The following is a 2,388-nucleotide window of genomic DNA, read 5'->3' as shown; positions in this document are numbered from 1 at the left end:
ATATGCAACTGGAAGGTTATCTGAAAAGAGACTGAACTGATTGTTGCATTATGATAACTTTTTTTTTTCTCTGTTCTTCCTCAGGGACTTAGCAAAGATAAGGAGAAGAGAGAGGAAAATGTCCGTAATTCGTTTTGGGTTTATGACATATCTCAGAATAAGTGGTAAGTAAAACATAACTATGTTATCCTCCCTCTCATTCATCCATTTCTTTATTTTCTCTTCCCTCAGATTTTCTCCTCTTTATATACTATTCCTCAAATTTGGTTTCACATTATTTCATTGAAAATAGTTTTACATATTTTGAGAGAAAACATAAGCTCTCTGCTTGAGCAATTTTTTCTAGCTTTATATATATCTCTCTAGATAATCCGCGTGTCAATTGTATAAAGAGTTCAACTTAAATATTTCAGGTCTTGTATATATCGTAATGAGCAAACTGGAGAAACTTATTGGAACAAAATGCAGCATGTAGAACCATGTCCACGATATGCGCATCAGTTGGTTTATGATGACACCAAAAAGGTAGGCGAGAAAAGTTGCCTTTGTAGTTCTCTTTTTTTTTGTAAGAGTGCATTTATGCATGAACATGTTTACATATTTGTTGATAAGATTTGTAAATGGATGTAAATAGCAATTATTGAAAATGATTTGTTTGAATTATCTAGATATTTGCTAGAAACTTGATACAGAGATAATATCTTATGATATTTTTCATGAATAGTCTTGCTTAAATGAATTGTTTTATAATGGGTTTATGACTCTTTGGTGGTTATTTCATTTTTTTCTTTGTCTATTTTCACTTTAGGTACATTACTTATTTGGTGGTAATCCAGGAAAGACATACCTGCCGAAGATGAGATTAGATGACTTTTGGTCACTCAGACTGTGCAGACCCTCGACTGAACAGCTTTTTCAGACTTGTGTTCTTCTCATTAGGAAACACAGGTAAATAAAGGAAAACTTGTTTGTTTGTTTTTTTTATTAAAAGAAAAAAAAAATATGGAGCAAATGGACATATATGTAGTTGAAACTTTTTTCTATAGAATTTAATTACCGTGTGCAAGTTAACACTACATCTGGATCCAACCCATTGATTGTGATCAATTTCAGGTTTAGCGAACTAGCTCGATCAAATTCTGTTGAAGCTCTCAAGTACCTCCAGACTGAACTGTACAGTGCAGTTGATCACGGAAATCCCTCACAAGTGCAGGATTTCCAGGCCCTGGCAACTACCCTCTTCCAGTCACCAGAGGATTGCAACATGACACACACACCACTGCTCCCAAGTGAAGACGATCCAAGTTTGAAATCGGAAGGGAGCAATGACCTCGGCTGGGTGCACAGCAGCCGTTCTCAGTTATTTGACCAGCTGACTCAGTTTGTACCAGAGCACATGACTCAGCCGAGAGGTAACTTGGTAGACCTCATACCATACTGATCCTAAGCTTTAATTATCACAAAACAATGAGATTCCCAGAGTTATGCTATATTCCTCACCTAATTTATGTGTCAACACTGGAAGTCTCTTGATAGTCCAAGGATTTACACTGTTGCCTTTCTCCAAAAATGATTTAAATAAACCATTTTACCTATTTGTGATTTATTTTGTCTTTTGCTTAAAAGTACCAGAAATTCCATTTACCTCGATATCTAAAGAAAGCTTGACAGGAATAAAGCTTTAAAATTCTTTTTTAGATATACTCATGCTAACATATATATGTTTATGTGTATATGTGTATGTACATATACATATAATTATTTGTGTGTGTATGTATATATATATATATATATATATATATATATTATATATATATATATATATATATATATATATATATAAATATATAATATATATAATGTATGTATATGTGTGGTGTGTGTGTGGTGTGTTGTGTGTGCGTGTGTGTGTATGTGTGTGTGTGTGTGTGTGTAGAGTGTAGTGTAGTGTGTGTGCGATTGTATGTGTGTGTGTAGTGTGTGTGTGTGTGTGTGTGTGTGTGTGTGTGTGTGTGTGTGTGTGTGTGTGTGTGTGTGTGTGTGTGTGTGTGAACACAAGTGTATCTACAGATATATGTACTCTCACTTAAATGTACACACACACATGCACACACACATGCACACACACACATGCACACACCCATGCACACACACATGCACACACACACATGCACACACACACATGCACACACACACATGCACACACACACACACACACACACACACACACACACACACACACACACACACACACACACACACACACACACACACACACACACACACACACACACACACACACACATACATACACACATACACACCCATACACACACACACACACACACACACACACACACACACACACACACACACACACACACACAC

The 2,388-nt window shown here is 36.1% G+C and overlaps 1 protein-coding gene across 4 annotated transcripts in view; it reads left to right on the top strand.

The window, feature by feature from the left end:
• Positions 1-1,595, top strand: part of muskelin (muskelin 1) — a 21,955-nt gene extending 20,360 nt beyond the window's left edge. For all 4 annotated transcript variants that reach the window (XM_043001369.2, XM_043001367.2, XM_043001368.2 and 1 more), the window contains 4 exons: positions 85-164; positions 414-525; positions 809-948; positions 1,114-1,595. In XM_043001369.2, the coding sequence (XP_042857303.2) occupies positions 85-164; positions 414-525; positions 809-948; positions 1,114-1,441 (660 nt within the window). In that variant the 3' untranslated portion in view covers positions 1,442-1,595. The remainder of the gene's footprint in view (positions 1-84; positions 165-413; positions 526-808; positions 949-1,113) is intronic.
• Positions 1,596-2,388: the final 793 nt, after the last annotated feature.

The sequence above is a fragment of the Penaeus japonicus genome, unplaced genomic scaffold, assembly GCF_977035675.1.
Source record: "Penaeus japonicus unplaced genomic scaffold, GWHDUDI00000001_assembly GWHDUDI00000008, whole genome shotgun sequence".
NCBI lineage: Eukaryota > Metazoa > Arthropoda > Malacostraca > Decapoda > Penaeidae > Penaeus > Penaeus japonicus.
Note: the sequence above shows the minus strand (reverse complement) of the source record. Positions and strands in the feature narration are given on the sequence as shown.